The sequence below is a fragment of the Prunus dulcis genome, unplaced genomic scaffold, assembly GCF_902201215.1.
Source record: "Prunus dulcis unplaced genomic scaffold, ALMONDv2, whole genome shotgun sequence".
Taxonomy (NCBI): Eukaryota; Viridiplantae; Streptophyta; class Magnoliopsida; order Rosales; family Rosaceae; genus Prunus; species Prunus dulcis.
In genome coordinates this window covers 20,502-44,672 of record NW_023010015.1, presented here as the reverse complement: position 1 = coordinate 44,672, position 24,171 = coordinate 20,502, and the positions used below count along the sequence as shown (strand labels likewise).

At 38.2% G+C, this 24,171-nt stretch overlaps 1 protein-coding gene across 1 annotated transcript; it reads right to left on the bottom strand.

The window, feature by feature from the left end:
- Positions 1-7,664: 7,664 nt before the first annotated feature.
- On the bottom strand, positions 7,665-11,324 carry LOC117612506 (sucrose transport protein). Its single transcript, XM_034341189.1, has 4 exons — positions 9,795-11,324; positions 8,336-8,399; positions 8,184-8,227; positions 7,665-8,070 (listed from the first exon to the last, which is right to left on the bottom strand). Exons 1-4 carry the CDS (start codon positions 11,034-11,036, stop codon positions 7,885-7,887), a joined length of 1,536 nt encoding a protein of 511 aa, XP_034197080.1. The 5' UTR covers positions 11,037-11,324; the 3' UTR covers positions 7,665-7,884.
- Positions 11,325-24,171: the final 12,847 nt, after the last annotated feature.

Genomic DNA, 24,171 nt, shown 5'->3' with positions numbered 1-24,171 from the left:
TGCAAAGACGTCAACTTAAAGGGCTATGGAGCAGAACTTAGAGCTCCTCTAAACTCAGAGGTTCCCTAACAAACATCCAATTATTGTTATGGCAAATATAAAACATGACCAAGTGCTCAAACAAAGTATTGATCGTTAGTTTAGCAAGATAATAACATAATTATAAAAAGTGTTTTCCTGTTTTGGACAAGAAGTCTACTAAGAAAATCAAAAATAAAATAGAAAAAGACTTACTTAATTGCTTTTGCTATTGGAACTATTGTGACCGGATATTAACGATGGTCGACAGTATTAACAGTGGTCGGAATAAGAGAATAGTAAGAAAATAAGAGAAAGTATATGAACAAAGAGAGTTTATTGATTGAAAACTGAAGGAGGAAGTACTGAGATTTTTTCTTCTCTGGTGTTGTACTTCTCTCTTCGGAGCTACCAAACTATATACATTGTTTTCACCGACTCTATTAAGGATGGCTAAGGATGATAGGAGAAGCCTCTCTATCTTATACCATCTCTATCTCTCCCTATCTCTCTAAAGTAATACATCACATGCCAACTGATGGCAAACAAACGATTCTTCTGCCTTTTAAGACAAAATGTACTCAAAAATATGTACAAAGAAACAAAAGCATTATATCCGGCACTGTCATTGCACAATAATAACTACTGGGCAGATGCAAAGTGGCAAAGTCTTCACATGGTCTGGTTGCTTGAAGGCAAAATTATCACACCCCGGATCGGCTCCGTCGTAGCACGATATTGTCCATTTTTGGGCCCCATGCCCTCACGATTTTATTTCTGGGAACTCACGAGCAACTTCCCAGTGGGTCACCTATCCTGGGATTGCTCTATGGCAAACTCGCTTAATTTCGGAGTTCCCATGACTTCGAAGCCAGTAAGCTCCCAAAAGGCCTCGTGCTAGATGGAGGCAGACATGTACATATAAGGCACATCACTCCTTCTCCGTTGGTCGATGTAGGATATTACAATCCACCCCCCTTAGGGGCCTGATGTCTTCATCGGCACACTCGCACCACACGGCAAAGTGGCTATGATACCAAATTGTCACACCCCGGATCGGCTCCATCGTAGCATGATATTGTCCGTTTTTAGGCCCCATGCCCTCACGATTTTATTTCTAGGAATTCACGAGCAACTTTTCAGTGGGTCACCCATCCTGGGATTGCTTTAGCCCAAACTCGCTTAACTTCGGAGTTCCCATGACTCCGAACGCAGTGAGCTCCCAAAAGGTCTTGTGTTAGATGGAGGCGGGCATGTACATATAAGGCACATCACCCCCTCTCCGTTGGTCGATGTGGGATATTACAAAAATCCTCACATGTAGGTTTGGTCTCTTCACATGTTGTTGGTGGTTTTTGGTGGAAGAAAGAGCTTTAGGACTTGCATGTCTTTTTTTGGGCATTTTGAAAAAAATTTGGGGTGTTTTTGAGAGTTGGTTATTTCTTTTGGGTTTTTCACTAAATTCCTATGAAAAATAAGGATTGAACTTACTTCACGTTACATGGCGTGTATCAATTAGTTGATTTGATTTCTGCTATGCCGCCTATCTAGCTGGTTAAACATTTTCCTTGGGATCGATGATTGTTATCTGATTGAAAGACCAGTATTTATCGGATCACTAATTCTTAGTGGTGAAAGTGATCATGTCATGATTTTTGCTTTTCGTTATGAGAATATGAGTTGATGATAACCTTGTTGCGCTTATCATATTTTTTTTTTTCCCTTCTACATTTGGAGTTCGCAATGCATGTAGCCCCAATCGCATTGATGTATTTTTATTTCCAGTAGATGTGTGCTCCTCTACTTGTGATCAATTGATGTTGCGCGCCTCTAATCAATACATGGTTAGATTTGTTCTTGTTCCATTGCATCAATTTTGTATCAGAGCTTAGTTAGCATATCCTGGAGCACATCAGTTGTGTTTTCCATTTAGAGTTTAGTTCTATCCTTTATTTCTAATTCCGGGTATTCTTAGAATCAACAAAATTAAGATTGTTCAAAGTTACTCTTTTGTTCTCGTTCTGCTGAATCTAGTCATGTCCAATCCAATTAGGCATTCCAAACGCCTCCTATATGTGATTCTTTATTGATGTGGAAGTCTCTTCTATGTAAGTATGCTTCCTACACAGAGTTTTAGCCACAATTTCTTTGAATAACCACACCTTTTACATAAAATACCATAAACTAGTGAGTTCTTTTTACTAATGATCTATAGAGAAAAAACCACAATTTACTGAAAGGGGCTTAATTATGTAGAATATGTAGGAAAAATGTTAAAAATTATATTAATTGTTGATGTGGTAAAATTGGATTCCAGTTTTAACATGATGTAGCATCCACATAGACTAAAAAACTAATAAAAATTTCTTCTTTTTAAAATGAATGAATTTTTAAAATTAAAAAACATTATAAAAAATAAAAAGACAAATAAAAAATAAAAACTAAACTCATATTTCTCCCTAATCTTCTTCCCCGCCAACAACCAAATTCATTCCATCCCATCCCATCCCCACCCCACAACAAGGGTGACCTCCCTCAATCCTCGCGACTTCGTCCTCTCGATTTGATGATCCAGATCTGTTACCTTCAAAATACAAAGGCTTACATGCTGATTTTCATACACACATTTTGACAGGACCCGACCCAATTTCCACTTTGGAATTCGAGCCAAGTCCTGTACGTGTCCGACACCTGGCAATGTCGGGCACAAATGACCTTTTTACCCTTCTTGTCTCAAATTCTTTTTAACTTCCCTTAGACTTCTGCCGAAATTTCGGCAGAGTCTCCCCTGTATTTTGACTAATCCCAAAAATTTCCACCTGTTAAACAACCCATAAATTCACACCAACTGCCAGAATATTTCCAAATAACAGATCTCCACTTTCAGTTTTTCAACTTCAACGAGATATCAGAGCATTTTCTAAGTTTCAGGGTTTCAACTACAAAACTTTACCTTACGTGGTGATGCGGAGGATTTGAATGGCTCGGTGGTGGATCCCGCGTATTTCTATGGCCTGGGGGCGAAAAACAGGTTGAAAATGTGAGTGGACCAAATATAAGATTTATGAAAACAGTTAAAAATCATAATAACCCCCATAGTAAAAATAACTTGATAAGTAAGGCTAAAGTTCACCTGTGTTTAATATAAGGTATTCATCCGAATATATATATAATCGTATGCATGTAGCTTCGTAAAACTGAACAATTATATGAAGATATAAAATGCGCAAATATCAAAGAAACTGGTTTGAAATAGCTGAAAACCATAACTGAATAAAAGAGCTTAAAATCCTTGGAAAATACCACCTATTTGTACCCCTGTCATATCCGTCAATTCCCCTGGCAGGTCTCGGGCGCCACGCAGTCTACCCGAGCCGCAAACTGGCAGAATCAGGGGACTATGATCAGCCTGATCTGCCGGCAGATTCCTCGAGGACACCAAGTCAGCTCGAGTCGCTCTGGCAGGATGCAGGGGACCGTAGTCAGCCTGATCCGCAATCCTGGCAGGTCTCGGGGACACAGAGTCAGCCGAGCCGCAATCCTGGCAGGTCTCGGGACACCAAGTCTGCCGAGCCGCAAATCCTGGCACTCACGGTCCGAGCGTCCCCGAAACTCGTGAGGCAAAGTCAAGTGCACTGACTGAACTATAATCAGACTGGATGTCCATAGACATCGGTCCGACTCTGGGTAATCACCATAAAGAAACGGGTACATGGTGGTCAAATAAATAAAATAAAAAAAATCTGATAACTTTCTGAAATCTGATAAGTCTGAACTAACTTCTACCTTTGTATTAAAACCTTCAAGTCTGCTGCTCAACCAATATTATAAAATAAAGATGTTTCACAATGCTAATCACGCTTCGAAAATATGCAATATCACTTATTCAAGATCAAATACTGAAATTATTCAAATAAACTTATTTATGAAAACTTATTTATATAAATCAACATAAATCACTTATGAAATCTTATTTATAGAAATTATCTATACAACTGATTTAAATAAAGCCTTTATGAAAGAAAGTCCACTCACAGATGGTTCGAGCTAATTTGACCCTTCGAAGGTTCCTCCTGCAGGTCGACTGGACCTCTGATGCCTGATTATCCATGAATAATAAATCAATAAACTGCTGAATAAAAGAATTAAATTAAACACCCTGCCCCCGGCTCCTAGAAATACAAACACTCATTCAGGTTCTTCCTATGCCCGCCTTAGCTTCTTAAACAGTTAGGCCGGCCTTAAGAGACCCGGAACCTCAATAAGCGATAAGCTGCTCGACCGGCCGATCCGAAACCCCGTGGGTCCACGGTATCCGATGGCCAATCTGAGCATCCCGGAAGGTTTCTCATAGGGCGGGAACCAAGTTCTGCCAATTTGGTCCGAATCGGACGGTCGGATTGGCCCAAATCGCGTTATCGCTTAAAACTCAAACCCTAGACCCAGGGTTCGCAATTTCAGAGTATCCGGGACTCCGATTCGCAATCCGTCGAATCCTACGCGATCCTGAAATCACGTAGGCCGACATATCCGAAATTCAGCGCGATCCGACTATTTAACGACATTGCACCCACGGATCGCGCGATATGGAAAATCCGTTCGGGGCTCAAACGGACTCCGAATCGAGATCCGCGAAATCCCACACGCTCGTGACGACACGAGGGTCACAAATCTGCACAGAATTATATCAGTACCTCGCCCACGCGCTCCAGCACGCGCGGGCAGCTTTGGGTGTCCAAAGCGATACCGGGTGGCCGAAAAATCTCGGAACCAAGACTCCAAACTCCTACCCTAGGTAAAACACCCCATTTGGAGTCACTTTTGTTCTTGGACCACCCCCAAAAAGTGACCAGAAATAGTAGTTTCGAAGGGCCGAATTTTCGGCCAAATTTCAAGTCGAAAATCGAACCCCTTAACGCTAAACTCGATCGAAGCCCATATACCCATCAGCTAGAACACGAAACATAGATGAAAAACCATACCTTACTCGATCGATTTGGTGGAGAAACGAAGGAGAATTTCGAGCTGGAAGTTCGGGTGGCTTCGAAGGAACCTCCGCCGGAAAACATGGTTTTCCGGCCAGCTCAGGGCGGCCCCGGGGTTGAGGTCGGTCAGGTTGTGACGGCGACACGGAGGCGGACCCGTAGGTACCCACGGCGGAGATCGGCTCGGCCTGTGGTGGCCGGGCCGTCGCTTGGAAGCTGAACGGTCGCAAGACAGGGGTGCGACGCGAGGGAGAGAGAGGAAGAGAGAGAAAGTGACGGGGAGAAGAGAGAGAGGGGTATAAAATCTGACTTTTTGGCCAAATTACCATTTTGCCCTTCGCGGTTTTTAGACCATAACTTCTTCGTTACGGCTCCGATTCGGGCCTACTCCGTGTCTACGAACTCCTTTCGCCGCGCTCTACGCAATGGCGTAAGCGAAATTCCCAAATTCTTTCACGATCAAAAAGTCAAATTTTCCCCATTAAATAATGCGAGGGCAAAATTGTCTTTTTGCAAGAAGATATTTTCCTTACTTTTTAGATATTTTCTTTTTTTTTTATTTTTTTTATTTTTTATTTTAGATATTTTGTTTTGGGTTCTTACACATTTTAGAGCTTATTGATTATGCTGATGTGAATCTTGGAAAAGCATAGGATGATTACATCTCTACTTCAGGTTTTCTTTTCAAGATGGTATGAGCAGTTGTTGCTTGGAAGAGTGCTAAACAAACTGGTGTTTCGTGTTCAACTATGTTTTCAGAATACATAGCTTGCTATGAAGCCACTTCTCATGCAATATGACTAAGGATTTTTATCAAATAAATTAAGGTGGTGTACTCAATTTCAAGACCAGTGCAGATATACAATGACAACATAGCAGTTGCTTTTCACTGCATGAACAACAAGATGTAGTATGGACTTCAGCAAATTGACAAAACGTATTTAACAGTAAGGGAGAAGGTAGCAGATAAACTAGTCATGTTTGATCATACCAGAACTCAAGGTATGATTACAGATCCGTTTACAAAGTTTCTGCCATCAAAAGCTTTCCTGAGACATGTTGAGAGCATGGGATTATTTCGTAGCTTTGATGTTGCAATCTACTCAGAGTCTTTTTACATTCTAATATATTATTAGTATGTTTATTGTGTTGTTTTCTGGATTGAGAGATTTGCATTTCAGAATGTTAATTTGATTGACTATTCTTATTACTAAATAATTTTATACCATTTTGACTATTTAGCTGTTTAAACTTATGATGCATTTTGTTTTATGTATGTAAGTTTATAGTCTCTATTGAGATACTATTGTTTTAATAACATGTGGATTGACTCTTGCTAAGTCGTAAAGAGGTATATGTACTAAAAAATATAAAGATTCACATTACGGATCAGTACATGTTAAGGTTCATGTTTGTAGGTGGTTCATGTGATTTGATATTGCATTATGTGATTATAAATGGCATATTTTGATAAAGTATAGGAGTGCTTGTCTACAGTTGGTTTTGTCTAATCACTTTTCACTATTTTAAACTCATGGAAAGATTATCAAACTTTTGGAATACATAAGCTTAGTGTTTTAGTGCTTGATCTAGTGGGAGAATGTTATATTCCCATTCAGATCGGTGCACTAGATACTAAAGTTATATTTTGATGAGTCATTGACTTATTAAGGTTTGATAAGAGTTTAAATTTTGTTATATATTTGAGGCCCAAAACTTTGTGAATTAAGAAAAGTTTTGAAGCCAATTAAAGGGGTCCTATTTATTTCCTTTTACATGAACTGTTGCTTGATGGGCTTATAGTGTTAGTCCAGTTAGCTCTTGGTGATGAGTAGAGACGACTTGACCTAACCCTACATAAGCTTAAGACCATGTTCTCATCAGACACATTTTCTAACCCTAATCTCATCATAAAGAGAGAGTTGAAACAGTTTTTGAGAGATAGTAGAAGCCTTAAACCGTTCGTGCCTTTGCTCGTGTTGCTGCTGCATTGAATGAGTTCAGAGGTCTTGTACTCAAGGAACATGACTTCATTTATATCTTCTATGTATTTCAGATTGTCTGAAAGATCATGGACACATATAGAATCTAACATGTTGTGTTTGCTGACCCTTATTTAAAGACCTGGGCAGAGTTTAAAAGTTGTTTAATTTTATAGGAAAGCGTACTTCATCCATCCTCTATAAGTTTTCATAGCTTAGTTCCAATTTACAAATTATGAACTAATAAATGAAATTTCCATAAAGTTATATCACATATTGTGCTTTATGACATATTTCTAACACTCTTCAAAGCCATTGTACATGTACAACCGAATAACAACATACAATAGTTTGTAGTAAAAACCATTCCCGAAAATAACATGAAAATACCAACTCAATCCCTCTATGACCTAAACAAAGAAGGGGGCAGTACTTATGACCATGGAAGTTGAAACCACGAACAAGAATACTATATATCCCACCTTCCCCTCCTCCTTCTTCTTCTCACACTTGGCATAGAACACAACTGAAGGCAAGCCCACTCCGAAAAATCATCTTACTTTCATTTCTGCTGGCACCCAGTTCGGTGGAAAGTAAGTTTGAGGTGAAATTTATTGTCTCACATTGGAAGATTAGAAAACATCTATAGTCTTGAATAAAAAGAGAGAAAACAAAAAAAGAAGAAGAACGAAGAACGAACTGCAACTATATATGATGCTTACGCATGGATACAGTAATTGCTATGCCATTAAAGGCTGGCAATATAGTTAAACATCATTCGATTCCTATTATACAAAACCTGTTAAGGTTAAGGGAAAAAAAAAAAAAAAAAAACAAACAAAAAAAGAGTTGATCAACTCCACATTATATAACTAGCTAGCTAGCTGGGCCAAAGAAAATCAATGAAACCCAGCAGCTATAGGTCTTGCATTTTTATTAGACGGCAGATCAGCCGGCGGAGATGGAAGCATAAAGAGAGCCAATACTCCACTTGCTACAGCCGCTACGGCTCCCGCAATAAAAGCTGGTAAATTCCCGCCTCCGAACAAATCATCCCAAGGTCCACTTGTTACTGACACGAACATCTGCAAATTCAATAATTAAGTTTAGGGTTTACGGTTTAGGGTTCGGGCGTAAATAACTACGCTAGTTTTTGCTACCAAGCTTAATCATAAGTGATCATGAAAGTATGCATTACCTGTGGTATGACAATTGCAAGGTTTAAGACTCCCAAAGAAAGCCCTGTGAATAAAATTCAATACCCAAATGTTAATAGATGATTCAGAAGAAAATATATTCTACTCAAGAATCTGCATAATTAATTAGTCAATTAGGGAGAAGCTGCTTTACCTTGGCCTGCACCAGAAGTGCTAGAAAATATGGATGCCAGAGCGAAGGGAATACTGAAGGTCACCTGTAAAGTAAGATAATAATGGAAGTCATTAAACAAAACCATGAATTCATAGGTAATTCCTATTTTAATATATTATCAAACAATATTCAAATATAAATCAATATTCCTGAAATTAATTTCCAAATATGTACATAATCTATATATATAAAGCAAAAGGTAGAGAATAGTGAAACATTCAAAATACCAAAAAATGCCCTTGGTTAATTCAAACATTAAGAATTGAAATTGTTAATTAAATGAGGATGATATGATAAATGCACATTTTTTTTCATATTAAAAAAATTAAAATTAAAAACAAATCAGATAATAGGTTCTACTTTTATGGAACATCTACCCATTATCTTTTTTAATTTAAAATTTCTTTAAAAAAATTTCTTGTAGGTGCGAAAGCACGTACAGAAAAACTACTATATACTATGGATGGATACATTTAATCTGTGTAATGCCATCTGGCAATGTTTAATTTAAGAAAATATAGTAATAAAAGGATAGAATAACATGGGGTGTGGAACCCCCAAAAAAAATTAATATAAGAAGAAAAAGAGCAAAGCAAGTGCTGGTCCGGAATTAAATTAGCTGAACCAAGCAGCAGAGGCAATCAGGGGAAACTTGGGGGTTAAATCTGTGATGCACCAAATTATAAAATTAATACATTAATTTTTTTGTTGAAACCGCATGTTAGATGCCTTCAATTTTGGTCCAGGACAAACGGACTTCATGCAATTAAATGGCACTGATAACTCTCTCTCATCCTAGTAAATGTTCCTAGTAAATGTGTCTGGTAAGATGTGTCTTGTGAGTAAAACCTTATCTGCATGCACTAAATGACCATGGGATAAAACAAAACGAACACACACATGGATATAATGGATAAGCTTGACTCCCCCCATATGGTGCGGAGTTAAAAGTGTAAAGTTAGGCTGAAGTAGAAAATACAAGTATATAAAATATTTAAGCATTCAATAATTATATATTTAGAGTTAAATATTTTTAATTGAGTTATGTCTAATTTATTCAAGAAAATTTTTTAACTTAAATTCTAAGTTGTTTATTATAAACTCTATATATTATATATAATATAATAGAGGAATGATAAAAATATGGGGGGCTAGGGCCACTTCAGATCTAGGAGTGGCTCTGCCATACTCCTCCTAAAAGGATTTCCGAGAGAGAGATCAAATGTAAAACGTTAAATTTAGTAGAAAAATCCTTAAAATTTGTAAATCAATTTTCTAACAAGTTAATAATTTTGTACCAAATTTAGAACAAAAATTTATGCACACGGTATCTGATACATAATCCACTAAATATCGATCAAAATATTTGGTAATAAATATCTAATATTGCGATAAACTTACCAAAATTAGATTTATAGAGTAATTAACAGTTACTTACCGCCTGAGGAATACCCAGCACCGCAAACAGCGTCAGTGCACCGGCCTTGACACCAGCAGTTGGCGGCGGGGGCTCAGCTCCGCCATGCCCCGCAGCGATAGCAGCGTGCCGACTCGATTGGGCCAATTTAGTGATCAAAACAGTCATTGCCAAACAGATAGCCAGCAGGAAGTTGACAATGCCCCACAATCGCTTGACCCCACCAACCCACCGGCCCAGAGGCTCAATGGCAAGCGACATGAACCCCAAAACGACGGCGTTTAGCATCAGCCCAAGGGCACCAGCCCTCACCCCCAAATCGTACAACCGCCCCTTCCCAACTTGGCCTCCGTACACCTCCCGCCCCATCCAATCAGTGTCGAATAGCAAGAACGGGAACCATGCAACCCAATTGAGACACGTCACCAGAAGCAACACCAGCATTGGCCTCCGCAGCTCCCTGAACGCCGCAATCATTTGACCGAAAAACGGCACGGACTTAGCTGTCGTTGACTGGGGCTCGATCTCCCCCTCCGCGACGACGCCGTCATTCGGCGTCGTTTCCTTCACCGACGTCAAGGCCACGATGGTGAGGACGAGGAGGAGAGTGATGGAAAGGAAGAAGCAGCTCTTGAGGTTGGCGCAGTAGACGTCGCATGCTTTGGTTATGGTGAAGGGGAACATCTTGTGGAGGTGGGAGTAGGCCCCGGCCGCGTACCCCAAGACGTTGCCGACCGCCATGAAGAACGCAAACAGGGAGTTGGAGGTCCGCATTCTCTTCGGGTCGTCACCGGAGATGTCTGCGAGGAGAGCACGGCACGGGCCCTGCAGCATGTTGTTGGCGACGTCGAGGATCCAGAACCCGACGACGAAGACGGCGACGGCTCGGGGCTTGGTCGACTTCTCGAGGGAGTCACCGCTGAGGTGGCCGATGTCGGCGGCGTAGCCGATGAGGAAGACGGAGACGGCGACGAGGCCAGAGCCAGCGGCGATGAAGGGGCGGCGGCGGCCGAAGCGGGAGGTGCAGCGGTCGCTGTGGTAGCCGACGATAGGCTGGACGATCATCCCGGAGATGGGCCCACAGAGCCAGACGAAGGCGGACCAGGTGTGGGGGACGCCGAGGAGCTGGATGTAGGGCGTGAGGAGGGAGAGCTGTAGGGCCCACCCGAACTGGACTCCTGCGGCAATTGAGGCTACTAATATGATTTTCAGCAGCGGGGCTGCTGCCTTCTGCGACGGGGATTTCGCGGTTTCAACTTCCATGACTACAATCACTTTCTCTCTCTATGTCGCTCTGCCGGGGAAGAGGGGGAAATTTCTTGAGTGAGAGAAGATATGGAAAGTGAAGAGAGTGTGTTGTGGTTTGTTTATGTTGGTTGCATGCAAATTTATTGACGGAGGCGACTGAGGTTCGGTCTTATCCGTTTTGAAGTTGATGAATGGATTCAGAGGGTGAGTCGTGGAATACATTGAATTATTGTTGCCAAGTGTAGAAAACAGCCATGAATACCTCTTCTTTCCTTTCCGGCTTAATTACGGTCTAATCCTTTTCTTTCGTCCTCGTCATTTCCATGACAAAGCTTTTAGAAAGATACTTTCTCTTTATGGCATGATTGTTTGTTTTGTTCCCATATATGTTTGAAAAAGCATATAAATATTTTGATATAAACATTTATTCATAATTATTATTTATTCGCCTAACAATTATTCATCTTGATAATGAAAAGAATATTTGGAGTCACATGCCAATTTTTATAGGAAAAAGAAAACCAAAAGCGAAATGCCTGGACATTTATCCCATTCTTTGTAGTTGTAGATTCGCAAACTGTAAATCAACCACTCATATGACAACCTTTCATTGTTAATATGAATTCTCTACAATTCATCCCCTTTCTCAAAAAATTTGGGTAAGGTTTTTTTGGGGTTTAGGGTGTTACATTTAAGCCAATAAATGGGGTCCAAAATATGAACGAAAAAAAAACCCTATATATTACTCAAATTCTGGGGCAATAATATTTAATTGATAAGAGGAATAGAAACAAAATATAAAGCTACTATGGTGCCAAACATGATTAAATCTTCGCGATTAACTATATCCAACAAGAAGTTGAATTCATATGGAGAGAATCATGCAGAACTCACAAACTAATTAAAATATCTGATTCAACAATAATCAAAACCAAGCATATATATATAAACTTACAATACAAATCGGTTGAGCAAATGACAATAACGGCACATCCATATTGAAAACCTAAAACTAAAAAGAAATCAAACTAACAAAAGACAACAGACTCTTAAAGAGTTTGTTAAAATTAATAGACAAATAAACTAAGAAGCAAGACCACCGCTCCACATCCTCCTGAGCAACTTGAAAAGAAGCAATAGAGCCATACCATCTAAGCCGATAGTGTCGTAGCGGCTAAACAAGAACCCAATGCAACCCGACATCTTCCCGTCATTGCAACACCAAAGGCATGCTGAATCTTGACAACCTAAGCCAAATTCTTGTGAATGTAGGCCCAAAGCAACGATTATCACGACGACGAGAACGTTTCACAACAGCTACTTCCACACCAACAAAGCAAAAATAAAGAAGAAAATTGAGGGAATATGAGGGGAGGAGATAAGAGAAAAAGGGGAAGGGAGGAAGGCCGAGCTAAAGTTTCTTTTCTTAGGGTTTTCTCAAAGAGATTTTCTTTATGTTTTGTTCCGGCCTAAAGGGAACATATATCTCTGATGCGGCTATATACTCAGCTTCAGTCGTAGAGTCCGTACTAGTGCTCTGCTTGCAACATCTCCAACTAATTGTTAATTATGGTTTCTTTAATTAATTATGATTAAATTTATGTGGGACATGGCCTTACTCTATTTAAAATAGGAAGGCCCGACCCGGCCTATTTCAAATTCTTAGGGTTGAAATAACCCATGATGAGTAGAGCCTGAACTAAATCCTCTTAGGGTTGGTCTGGCCTTGCACGATCCATTTTATAGGCATAATTAAAGGATGTCAATATAGTTAAACAACATTTGATTTCTATTGCAAACCTTATAAGATCAAGTGAAATAAAAATCAAAATAAAAGGGAGAAAAAAATACTTGATGAATTCCACATTATACAGCTAGCTAGCTGGGGCAAAGAAAATCAATGAAACCCAACAACTACAAGTCTAAAATTTTTATTAGTTGGAAGATCAGCTGGTGGAGATGGAAGCAATAACTCCACTTGCTACAACAACAATGGCTTCTATAGTCAAATGTTGGTAAATTTCTCCTCCAAACAAATATGGTCCATTTGTTACTGACACAATCATCTGCAAGTTCAATGATTATGTTTAGGGTTCACGGTTCGTGAGTAATAAAATATATAATTGAAAACACTTTTGAATTGTTCCATAAGGAATCTTTCGAGCACCTTATTTACATACAGGGATTGAGATAATGTAATCAGTTTTCTCAATCAATCTATACAGATCTTGATACCCAGTATGTAAGATGCATTAGCCAAATCCTTCATTGAGAAGGTCTTTGATAAGCATAGTTTTATCGAGCTCAACATGCATGTGTCATTTCTAAACATTAATATGTCATCTACATATAGTATGAGGAATAAGACAGCGCTCCCACTAGCCTTCTTGTATAAACAAGGTTAATCTCCATTTTGATTAAAACCAAAAGCCTTGATTGCTTCACCAAAACAAATATTCCAACTCCTCAAAGCCTGCTTCAGTCCATAGATTGACCTTTGAAACTTGCATACTTTCCTTTCTTCATTGCCAAGTGTAGAAAACAGCCATGAATACCTCATCTTCCTTTCTGGCTTAATTATGGTCTAATCCTTTTCTTTCGTCCTCGTCATTTCCATGACAAAGCTTTTAGAAAGATACTTTCTCTTTATGGCATGATTGTTTGTTTTGTTCCCATATATGTTTAAAAAGGCATATAAATATTTTTATATAAACATTTATTCATAATTATTATTTATTCGCCTAACAATTATTCATCTTGATAAGAAAAAGAATATTTAGAGTCACATGCCAATTTCTATAAGAAAAAGAATACCAAAAGCCAAATGCTGGACATTTATCCCTTTCTTTGTAGTTGCGAATCACCAACTCATATGACAACCTTTCATTGTTATATGAATTCTCTACAACTCATCCCCTTTCTCAAAAGTTTTGGGTAAGGTTTTTATTTAGGGTTTAGGGTGTTACATTTAAGCCAATAAATGGGTCTAAAATATGAAGAAAAAAACCCTATATTATTCAAATTCTAGGAGAAAACCCAATTAACTTTTCAATGGACCCGAATATACCAATCAAGCCTTGAAAAGTTTGAAAATTACAACACTACCTAAGGCCTTTTCTCTACAAACCATATCTGAAGGATAGTAATGATATTATTCCACATATTTTTTGAATAAAAAAAATAAAAAAAATAGTCATACTACAATTGTATACCACATCTTTAAAGCAAGGCCAGCGCAAGACCCAACCCTGGGGAAAGGCCCCCTAGGCGAGCCCAACCTCGCTCCAGCGTGAAGGAATCAGCCCGGGCAGCTGCTGGGTCCCACGAGCCCGGGCAGGCCCAAGGGCAACTTTCGCATGGGCTTCAGCCCGAGTTGTGTGACGTCATGCTAACATCCGCACACGGGAAATCAAATTTTTTTAACCGTTGGCGCGTGAATTACACGCGCCAACGGTAAAAAAAATTTGATTTTCGCACGCTGACGTCAGCCCTGACAGCACCCAATGGGCAAGTGCCACGTGTCGCCACAGGGACGCTCCGATGGTTTTTTTTCTAGAAATCCGACGCTCCTCGTTTTTTTTGCTTAAAAAATTCGAAAAAATTCTGAAATTTTTTTTAAAAAATACCAAAAAATTATGTATTTTTTCCCTATAAATACCTAACCATTTTATTTACTTTCCACACAAAATCTTCATACAATTCTTCTCCATCCCCAATATTTTTTACTCTCCACTCACATTATTCACTTTCCTCACCAATTCTCCATACAAACTATTCTCCTTCCAATATTTCTTACTCTCCACTCACATTTTTCACTTCCCACACCAATTCTCCATACAAACTCTTCTCCTTCCAATATTTTTTACCCTCCACTCACATTTTTCTACTACTTTCCATTTGTATAAAAAAAAAACAAAAAAAAAAAAAAAATGGCATCTTCTGTCGAAACCGGGGGCTCGTGGTCAACTCAGGAAGATATTGGGTTGTGTCAGTCTTGGGTGAACGTTAGTCATGACCCTATCACGGGCAATGAGATGAAGTTCCATCATATGTGGAGCAAAATTCATGGAGAATTTTGTCAAAGATCGGGTTCCATTCGGACCGAAATGGCGTTGTCTAGTAGATGGAAACTTCTGAATAAAGAGTTAGGCAAATGGAGAAATGCCTTGACAAAAGCAAGGGAGAACATTCGAAGCGGTCAAAATCTATCCGATGAGGTAAAATATTTATAATTGCCATTTTCATCAATTTAATGTAACTTTTTTTTTTTTGGCATATTCTATTTCTTTTTCTTGCATAATTTTTTTTTTCTTTTTGCATGTCCAATTTGTCTATATTTTCTTGCATAATCAATTTTATTCTTGCATTTCAAAATAGTTTATATTTTCTTGCATAATAATTTTTTTTTCTTGCACTTCCAATTATTTATTTTTAATAGATCATACAAGCACAAATGTGGTTCGGTGCCATGGGGCAAGGCAAAAAAAGTTTCGTGCATTTCCAATGTTGGGAAGTTGTGAAGGATTGTTCGAGATTCAAAATTATTCCCACCGGTCCTTCGGTTGTGTTGAATGAGACGCCGCTCCACGATTCACCATCAACCGATTCGCCATTGGACTCCCCAATGGAAACGGAGTCACCACACCCACGTCCGCCGAGACCTATTGGGAGAAAGGCGGCAAAGGCCAAGAGAGGGGGCACTTCGAACAATGAATGTATACAATTATTGGAGCAAATAGCTAAGAACACCTCACTAAGAATTGAGAGAGACTTGAAAAGAGATGAAGTGGACAAGGCACGAGAGGAAACATTTGCAATTCAACAGCAGCATGCACAAGAAAAAGACATGGATGATAGAGAGATGAAAATCATGGCCATGGATACGAGCCATATGTCTCTTGAAACAAAGGCCTATTGGAAGCATAGACGAAGGGATGTGATGAGAAGAAAACTTTTCCATGACGACGGACCTAGCAATACGGATTGGTTAAATGATGAAAACCATTAGGTTGTATTGAAACACCTTTGCCATATGTTGTATTGTTGTATTATCCTTTAATTTGTTGTATTGTTTCCTTTTCATTAAATAAAAAAAGCATTAAATAATATGACTATTTATTAAAAACATTTGAGCATCAAAACAAAGATTAATTAAAAACAAACCTTAATTTATTGCAAACAACACACAAAACAAACCATACATAAAAGCATAATAATAATAAATAAAAGCATAATTCCAAAAAACACCACACACAAAATAAAGCATAATTAAAAACAAAGCATAATTCCAAACAAAGCACTAATCTTGACTTCATCCATTGTGATTGCCTTTCATCTCCCACAAGTGCTCGATCAAGTCAACTTGACGTCTCTCGTGAACATATGAAGATTGCATTTCTTCATAACGATCAATCATGGGGTTGTTGAATCGACCATCCCGAACTAACGGTTCGGGCTCCATTGGTAGTCCATTTGGTCCCATCGGCCTTTCATATATTCTTGTCAACGCCGTGTTCATGGGATCGGGTTCAAACACCTCTGGAGCATCGTAGTCATACTCATCCTCCACAATCATGTTGTGGAGGATGATGCAAGTCATCATAATACTCCTCAGCACCTCCTCGCCTAGCATCCGAGCAGCACCCCTGATAATTGCCCAACGAGCTTGCAAGATACCGAAACACCTTTCCACGTCTTTCCTGTAACCTTCTTGAAATGAAGCAAAGCTTCTTTCCTTCTCGGATTGGGGATTCGAAATTGTTTTCACGAATGTCGTCCACCTAGGATAAATTCCGTCGGCAAGGTAGTATGCACCAGAGTATACGGTATTGTTGATTTGGTACGTGACCTGGGGGGAATGACCTCGCAATACCTCGTCGAACACCGGGGATTGACCAAGGACATTGAGGTCATTCTGAGATCCGGCAACCCCAAAAAAGGCATGCCAAACCCAAGTATCGAATGAAGCTACGGCCTCCAAAATGATACTTTTTTGGCCCTTCCGATTCCCGTAGTCTCCTTGCCAAGCAGTAGGACAATTCTTCCACTGCCAATGCATGCAATCAATGCTTCCAATCATGCCTGGGAAACCTCGAGCCTCTGCTTTTTGTAGCAGCCTTTGCAGGTCCATCGACGTGGGTTTGCGAAGGTACTCCCTCGTGTACAAATTTTCCACTGCATCACAGAATCTCACCAAGCACTCTAGGATAGTTGATTTTCCCATCCTTGCAATCTCATCCACCTGCTCTGCAGATGCCCCATAAGCAAGCATCCGCAAAGCGGCTGTAAGTTTTTGCTCCGGGATAAGACCCAAAACTCCAACAGCATCATGCTTTTGAATGAAGTATGTGTCGTAATTACAAATATCATGCATGATTTTTTGAAACAAATGTGGCTGCATTCTATATCTCTCTCAAAACTTATGAGCAGGATATAACGAATTTGGGATAAAGTAATCCTCCAAGAGATTCTTCCCCCGAGACTCTCTACGTCTGTCCACATTTGGGGCACGAGGACGACGGTGTTGCCTTGATTGATTAAGCATACACACCGCTACTGCAAGCATTTGTTCCTCTTCTTCATCGGCGTCCCGATCTTCTTCAGCACGTCTACGCCGGATTTCTTCCCTTTCTTTCTGTTGCCTCTCTAACACCCTCCTCAAGTTTGACATTGAGAGTAGAATGTGTTTTGTAAAATCTGAGAAATGAAGGAATAGATAAGAGATGGTGTGAGAGGTATGAGTTGATGGTGTAGTTTTATAGAGGGATTCAGAAGATAGAGATGACACGTGGCACAATTTTAGAGGGTGAAAATCTTATCTGAAATATGAGATTATAATTTTTTTTAAATATCTGAAAATCTTATCTGACATGGGACACGTGGTACAATTTTAGAGAGTGAAAATGTTATCTGAAATCTGAGATTATAATTTTTTTTAATGAATATCCGAAAATTTTATCTGGAATAAGACACGTGGCAATCGAGATTCTCATCCAAAAATCTTTTCTGAAAAATAATGGACACGTGACAACCAAAAATATTATCCAAAAATTTAATTACAAAAGATTATCAAAATTAATGGTTTAAAGTATTTAAAAAAAGAAGAAAATAAAGTACAATGAATAGTATTTGCCTTTGACTTGCCCTAGACTTAGCCCTCATGGGTGGAACCACAAATGGCAAGGCTGCCACTATTCATGTGAACAGTGGCAGCCCTTGCTTGCCCTTGCCTTAGACTTAGCCCTTATGGGTGGAGTTGCTCTTAATAGTGATGGACTCCATTGTATTGATGGGCTCCACAACAATTAATTTTAAATAAAAACATGATTTTAAACACAATTTTAGCTTAACATATATGTTTCAAAGGTGGCTTTCTTTCTTGTTAAAAGATTGCAATATTTTTTTTTTTTTGGGGGATAAGGAGCAATAATATTTAATTGATAAGAGGAATAGAAATAAATATAAAGCTATTGTGGTGCCAAATATGATTAAATCTTCGCGATTAACCATACTCAACAAGAAGTTGAATTCATATGGAGATAATCACGCATAACCCACAAACTAATTAAAATATCTTATTCAACAACCAAAACCAAGCATACATGTATAAACTTACAAAACAAATCAGTTGAACAAATGACAATAACGGCACATCCATATTGAAAACCTAAATCAAACTAACAAATGACAGCAAACTCTTAAAGAGTTCGTCAAAATTAATAGACAAATGAACTAAGAAGCAAGACCGCCACTCCACATCCTCCTGAGCAACCCGAAAAGAGCCATAGGGCCATACCATCTGAGCCGATAGTGCCATAGTGGCTAAACCAGAACCTAATGCAACCCGACATCTTCCCGTCATTGCAACACCAAAGGTATGTTGAATCCTGACAACTATAGCCAAATCCTTGTGAACGTAGGCCCAAAGCAACGACTATCACGACGACGAGAACGTTTCAGAACGGCTACTTCCACACCAACAAAGCGAAATAAAGAATATAATTGAGGGAATAAGAGGGGAGGGGAGAAGAGAAAAGAGGGAAGGGAGGAAGGCCAAGCTAAAGTTTCTTTTCTTAGGGTTTTCTCATAGAGGTTTTCTTTTAGAACCAATAATGTTTTTTTGTTTTGTTTCCTTCCTAAAGGAAACATATATCTCTGATGCGACTATGTACTCAGCTTCAGTCTTGGAGTTCATAGTAGTGCTCTGCTTGCAACATCTCCAACTAATTGTTAATTATGGTTTCTTTAATTAATTATGATTACATTTATGTGGGACATGGCCTTACTCTATTTAAAATAGGATGGGCTCGACTCGGCCTATGTCAAACCTTAGGGTTGAAAAAACCCATGATGAGGAGAGCTTGAGCTAAACCCTCTTAGGGTCGGTCTGGCCTTGCTCGATCCATTTTATAGGCATTATTAAAGATGTCAATGTAGTTAAACAACATTTGATTTCTATTGCAAACCTTATAAGTTCAAGTGAAATAAAAATCAAAATAAAAGGGAGAAAAAAAATACTTGATGAACTCCACATTATATAGCTAGCTAGCTAGGGCAAAGAAAATCAATGAAACCCAACAACTACAAGTCTAACATTTTTATTAGTTGGAATGTGGAGATGGAAGCATTAACTCCACTTGCTACAGCAGCAATGGCTCCTACAATCAAATGTTGGTAAATTTCTCCTCCAAACAAATCATTCCAAGGTCCACTTGTTACTGACACAATTATCTGCAAGTTCAATGATTATGTTTAGGGTTCACAGTTCGTGAGTAATAAAATATATGATTGAAAACCCTTCTTGAATTGTTCCATAAGGAATCTTTCGAGCACCTTATCTACATACAGGGATTAAGATAATGTAATCAGTTTTTCCAATCTATCTATATAGATCTTGATACCTAGTATGTAAGATGCATTAGCTAGATCCATTATTGAGAAGGTCTTTGATAAGCATAGTTTCACCGAGTTCAACATGCATGTGTCGTTTCTAAATATTAATATGTCATCTAGAGTCCGTATATTGACCCTTGAAGCTTGCATACTTTCCCTTGTTCATTTTCAAATATAAAGCCTTCAGGTTGATCCATATAGATCTCATCCTGAAGGTGGCCATTCAGAAAAGTCGTCTTCACATCCATTTGCCATATTTCTAGTCGTAATATGATCCTTTGGCGAGAAGAATGCAGATGAATTTTATCATTTCTACTAGAGAGAGTTTTTTCATAGTCAATACCTTCTCTTTGTCTGTAGTCTTTAGCTACTAATCTAGCTTTGTAGGTCTGTGCCTTGCCACCTAACTCTTCTTCCTCTTGAAGATCCATTTGTTTCCTATTGGCACAATACTTTTGGGTGGATCAACCAGAGTCTAGACTTAGTTGGTATACATCGAATCCATTTCATACATCATGGATTATTGCTATTTCTTTGAGTCAATATTTGACATTGCCTTCGTGTGGGTTTTAGGATCTTCAATCTCATCTCCCGTGAGAACAATATGTTGTAAGCCCAGATTCCTCTATGGGGCTCTATTGATCCTTTCAGACCTATGTGGAGGTTGGGTAAGTTTGGGTGCAGGGACTGGATTGTCAACTGGATCAAACTCTACTTGAGGTTTTTGAGGCTCTTTATACTCTTCCTTGAGCTCAACCTTTTGCACCCATGTACCATCTACGACAAATTCATTTTCAAGGAAGCTTGCACGTATTGCAACAAGCACCTTTTGTGATTTCGGATGGTCGAAGTAGCATCCCAAATTTTCTTTTGAATACCTAATAAATCTGCACATTTCTGATCTAGCACTAGTTTATCAAAGTCATGCTTCTTGACATAAGCTAGACAACCTCAAATCTTAAAATGATTAAGACTTGGCTCCCTCCCAAACTACATTTCATATGGAGCTCTGGGCACGAATTTGGAAGGTACTCCATTTAGTAGATATGTCGCAGTCTGGAGTGCATATCCCCAAAACGATATTGTTAAGTCAATATAACTCATCATTGATCAGACCATGTACATTATTGTTCAGTTTCTTCTCTCAGAAACACCATTAAGTTGTGGAGTTCTAGGTGGAGCCCACTGAGACAGGATGCCACATTTCTTAAGATATTGAAGGAACTCAGTACTTAAGTATTCTTCTCCTCAATCAAATCTTAGAGTCTTGATATTCTTTCCTGTTTGCTTTTCCACTTCTTTCTTGAATTCTTTGAACTTTCCAAAGGCCTCAGACTTATACTCCATTAAATATACATAGCCCAACCAAGAGTAATCGTCGGTGAACTTGATGAAGTAAGAATAGTCAGTGAACAGAGAGCTCTGGTCCCAGTGTGGCTTCGTCCTTGGGCATATTGAGAATCTAGAAGCCCATAATACCTTATTAAGTCATTCGTGTTTCTAGAAAAACCTATGGTCACGTTTGGTGCTAAAAAATGGATGTGAATAGAGTAAAAGATAATCCCAACATAATCCTATTAATTGCATTTTTTAAGATAACTTGTCATACTAAAATAGTGAGATACATAATCCTACTACTTCAACGACAATTTACTCTTGGAAAGAAATTTAGTATAAGTTCAATTTTTTTAAATAAAAAAAAATTCTTGAAAACTAAATTAAGGTTAAAACATTCATAAAACCTTCAAACCACAATTTCACTCTCCGAAAGAAACTTCGTAAAACTTATTATTATTTATTTATAAATTTCTTCAAAGACAAAATTAAGGTTAAAACATTCACATAACCTTTAACCACAATTTTTCTCTTACTGTTTTTTCCAAATAACATATTTAACCATAAAGACTAAATTATACACACCTCGAAGTTTATTCATAGTTTCACATAATGTCGTCGGGTGTTATAGTAATTTCATAACACCCTTAATAACTAAAAAAGGGCATCATGACAATATAAACATACATCAATATTTATTAAATGTAGTAATACATTTTTTTCCCTGAAACATCACACTCATAAAAAATGAAGCTTTTATCACTGGGGGTGTTAGTTGGATTGATCTAGACTTTTGGTGTGCTCTCAAGTGGTCTTCAGTTGAAGTCCCTATAATACATGTGCGTGTGTTGTGAGTTTCCCCCTCCCAAGTGGTCTTGGGATAAAAGTCAACGTTTTTTTTTTCCTTCAAATTTTCACTCACTTTCCTCAACAACGAAACATTGACATAACCTACAACCACATTTTACCCTCCGAAAGAAACTTTGTAAAAGTTAATCTTGTTTTTCTTCAAAGATTAGCAATATTAAAAAAGAATTCGAACATATGACTATGTATTAGTATCTAGTACGGTGATGTGATTTTAACTAAATAATAATATTTTTTAGTACAAGTGACTGGGAGATGAAGTTTGTATAAGTATTATTGGGTGCCTAGAGGTTTCAAACCTCTCGTCACATGGGTAGAGATGAAAGCATGTGAAAACCTCTCAAGGTCATAATGTAATTTTTGAAATCTCAAGTGGTTATTTGAAAACACGATAAACTGGAGGGGGTGTCCATATACTTAAACCTAAGAGTATATTTGTCATTTGGAGAGTCTTAATGTTGATGTTAATAATTTTAAGATGACATTTTGAGGGAAGGGGTAATATGGAACGATTTAAAACGTTAGGGAATTTTAAGAAAACATGAAAAGTCTCAAAATGTGTGAGTATATCAAACCAAAATTTAGGTTTTTTTTAAGCCAACAAGGTCTAACTGAATTGAAAGCGCCTTGACTTGTTGGCTAGCGGTCTCAAGTAACAAACCCTTGTGATACCTTGACAATGGTTCTAAATTCTTTATACAAGTGATATTGGAGGAGGAGGCTTTTCTCACACAAATACTGTCAAGGTGTCATGATGATTCAAACTTGAAACCAGTGATTTGTAATTCAAGGTCTTTTTCCATTGGACTAGACCCTTTGTTGTGCTTAAGTTGAACTTTTTCTATCTTCGGCAGCTGAAAAATTCTATATCAATTTTGAATTTAGATTAAAATGGGAAACTAAACAATAAATTGAAGAGAAAAAATCTATTTCAATGCAACTCAAATTATGAATACATGACGTAATGCACACATATTATGACTTGGAAAGACCCCATGCTTCAAAGCATAACTGCATATCAATCATCAAACACTAGAGTCGTGATGTGTTTGTTTGAAATCGATCATGCAGCTTCATCTTTTTGTCACATGCATGATAATTCTAGCAATTGTTTTTAAGTTATAAATGCTGATTTTTCCAAAACGACAAAGACCAATAATGCAAGATGCTGCTGACCATTGTGGTCAATGCCGAAGAGGTGCAGTTGCTTGACGTTTTCCTTTTTGAGCTTCCGATCCCAAGAAACTGCAAAAGCAATTAAAACTGCAAAGATTTCTATATTGACTTTGGACAGCTATACAACGTAAGAATTGAGAGCAACCACTTGCCGTGTTGCCCTCATTGGGTCATCATTCTTCATTCAATGAAACATTTCTAGATTACTACTTTGGGAAATGGGCTTCTACTTCCTTCGAGTTGTGATTTCAATTCCTTCCAAGACATTTTTCTTGTCAAGAAAGAAAATAAATTTCTTAGAAATTTTTTTTTTTTTTGGCTAAACGCTAAGGTATTTATAAAAATATTTTTATCATGGGGTAAAGCATGTTGTAAAGCTATACCACTATAATGGTGCTAATTACGAGTAAGTTTCAAACTCATTATAAATATAAATAGTTATCACATTCATGAATCTAATATCTACCCTAAACAACCACTAGATTATAGGCTAGTCCAATTATTTTCAAGCCTTCTGCACTCTTAGAATTAACATTATGAATACGTGTAGCAAGAGGCTTATAGCTTAAGTGGTTAAGAACATTTATCCTTGTATATGAGGTCTCAGGTTCCTAGGTTCTACTCTCGCTTTCTTCAATATTGCTTGTATAAAAAAAAACATGACTTTTGAAAAGTTTAGGGACTATTTGTGATTAAAACCCTAAATGAAATGATTTTTATCACGAATGGTTCTTAAACTTATAAAAAGTATTCAATTTGGTTCCAAACTCTCAAATCAATAAATGTGGTCCATCTTTTGATTTTCATATCAATTTGGTCCATACTATCACATTTCGACCAAACTTTTGTTGACTAAATAATGCCCAGTTTTCACTATATC

What these genes read in the sequence shown, in the direction of transcription:
- LOC117612506 (XM_034341189.1), bottom strand. Translation starts at nt 11,036, where the DNA reads ATGGAAGTTGAAACCGCGAAATCCCCGTCGCAGAAGGCAGCAGCCCCG. An exon ending in TGCTGGGTATTCCTCAGGCG is followed by an intron (nt 8,400 to 9,794) that starts GTAAGTAACTGT and finishes CTTACTTTACAG; the next exon opens with GTGACCTTCAGTATTCCCTT. An exon ending in CACTTCTGGTGCAGGCCAAG is followed by an intron (nt 8,228 to 8,335) that starts GTAAAGCAGCTT and finishes TTTTATTCACAG; the next exon opens with GGCTTTCTTTGGGAGTCTTA.